The 2,221-nt window shown below is 51.8% G+C and overlaps 1 protein-coding gene across 1 annotated transcript in view; it reads right to left on the bottom strand.

The window, feature by feature from the left end:
* Positions 1-270: 270 nt before the first annotated feature.
* Positions 271-2,221, bottom strand: part of MAP2K5 (mitogen-activated protein kinase kinase 5) — a gene marked incomplete at both ends in the record, with an annotated part of 131,284 nt that continues 129,333 nt past the window's right edge. The window contains one exon of the mRNA XM_008945159.1: positions 271-371. Coding sequence (XP_008943407.1) covers positions 271-371 — 101 coding nt within the window. The remainder of the gene's footprint in view (positions 372-2,221) is intronic.

The following is a 2,221-nucleotide window of genomic DNA, read 5'->3' on the forward strand; positions in this document are numbered from 1 at the left end:
ACAAAAAAAATATAGATATAAAATACTCGCTTTAAGGCTGTGAACAGTTTAACTGGAGATAATCTGAGGGGTGTTATATTGCTCAGCAACAAAAGAAACGTGGTAGAAAACTCCTTAACGTGGCGGTGAGGGAAAAAGCAGCAACAAAACCCCTGGAAGAGTTTTTTTTTTGTTTAGTAAAATAGGATCCAGAGAGCCCAAGAGTCTGAAGCGTGGGGCTGGCAGGGCAAGCTGCTGGCTGGCAGGGGGCTGGGAGGCAGCCCAGCTCACTGTGGCCCCTGGGTGGAGCGCCGTTCCTCCAGCATCCTGCACACCCACATGGACACCACCTCCGCGTTCCCGTCGTTGTACTGCACGATGAAGGGGTGGCCCTGGAAAGAGGGAGAGGCAGAGTCAGCCAAGGGGAACACAGAAAGGTTTGGGGGTTTGATTTTGGTTTTATAAAGGACGTTGCAACACGCTGTGGTTATGGTCACAAAGAGGCAATGAAGCAGGGGTTCAAACCAGTGAACTTCCTCTTGGTTCTGTGTGATCCATGGGGTCTGTTCGTACAGAGCAGGGAGGGCTGGGGGAACCCAGGCTCCTCACTGAGGTCCTAGCCCAGCACTCCTCAAAATTATGGATTTATTTATTTTTTTAATGTTCAATTAACTCTGTGTTTTGAATCAGCTTCTTTCTAGGACTGCCTGCCAGGCTCTCCAACTTCAAAACAATGTTTTGGTAAAGATATCCTAATCGACTAGTTGGCTTGTAAAGGTCTGTGAGCTCTTCATTTTAAAGTTGCCCTCTTTAATCATAGAATGGTTTGGGTGGGAAGGGACCTTTCAAGGTCACCCAGTCCAACCCCCCTGCAGGGAGCAGGGACATCTGCAGCTAGAGCAGGGTGCTCAGAGCCCCGGCCAACCTCACCTGGGATGGTTCCAGGGATGGGGCAGCGACCACCTCTCTGGGCAGCCTGGGCCAGGGGCTCACCACCCTCAGGGTTGAACATTTCTTCCTTCTCTCCAGCCTAAATCTCCCTCTTTTAGTTTCAAACCCTCCCCCCTGGTCCTGTCCCAACAGCCCCTGCTCCAAAGTTTGTCCCCAGCTCTCTTGAAGGCCCCTGAAAGGACCTGCCCCTGTACAAATGCCCCATCCACTCCTGTCTGTGTCCTTCACTTTATTGTTGGAAGCCTGACCTGGTGTACAGGCACCCCTCCAATGGACAGCTCTACAAATGATCTAGGAAAAAAAACCAATATCCCTGCAAGTGTTAAATCCTTTTGGGGACCTGGTCACTGAGCTCTGTGCCTGGAGATGCAGCAGGACCTGGTGCCAGGCTCTGCAGGGCTCACAGCATCTGCAAGAGGGGTCTGTTCATGCACCTACCTGCTAGAACACGTCATGTGGAGTGATGGGTTACCAGAAATGAAAATATCACCCAAGTTATAACTGAAATAGGTCTTCATGAGGAGCTACTGGGGGAATTAACTATGATGGAAAGAGGGGTGATGATAAAATGTTTTCAGCCATGAATTACACATTATTGCAGGCCCTGGAAGACTGTCTTAGACACCTAGGAAAATCACACCAGCATCTCAGGATGGAACAAAACCACGGCTTGCCATTTCAGCAGCCAGCTCAGGCAGCTCATGTCTCAGTCTGGCCCCACTCCTAGAGATGGGAAGGTGCCATCTTCAGAAGAATCTCAGATGAAGTATAAAAATCCACAGGAAACCAAGCGCCGCAGTTACAGCAACGACTGAGGGAAGTTGATCACCAGGAGAAACCCTCACGGGTGGTGAACACCTCCCAGCTTCTGCTGCACTCAACTTCACAGCTCCTGCAAACAGCACCTGAGAGGAAGGGGAGCAGCTCTGGGGGGGCGTGGGGAGGGTGACATACATGTGGGAGCACTCTGGTGCCAAGAGGTTGACTACTAACTAATCCACGATGAGGAGAAGGTGACACGGAGAATGCTGCTGCTGCTCCGCAGCCTGGATTCACAGAGGTTCTCATGAACCTCTTTCAAGGTTCAAGGTTTTAAGTTCAGAGAAGAAAACCCCTTCTCAGATTTGTCAGTGCTCGCAGAACAATGCCCCGAGGGCTGGAACCCCTCTGCTGGGAGCCCAGCAGGAGAGAGTTGGGCTGGGGCAGCCACAGAGGAGAAGGCTCCAGCTGGGGAGACCTGCTGGGGGCTGCCAGGACTGGCAGGGGCCTGGCAGAAAGCTGGGGAGAGACG

The sequence above is a fragment of the Merops nubicus genome, unplaced genomic scaffold, assembly GCF_000691845.1.
Source record: "Merops nubicus isolate BGI_N331 unplaced genomic scaffold, ASM69184v1 scaffold9378, whole genome shotgun sequence".
In the NCBI taxonomy this organism is placed as follows: domain Eukaryota; kingdom Metazoa; phylum Chordata; class Aves; order Coraciiformes; family Meropidae; genus Merops; species Merops nubicus.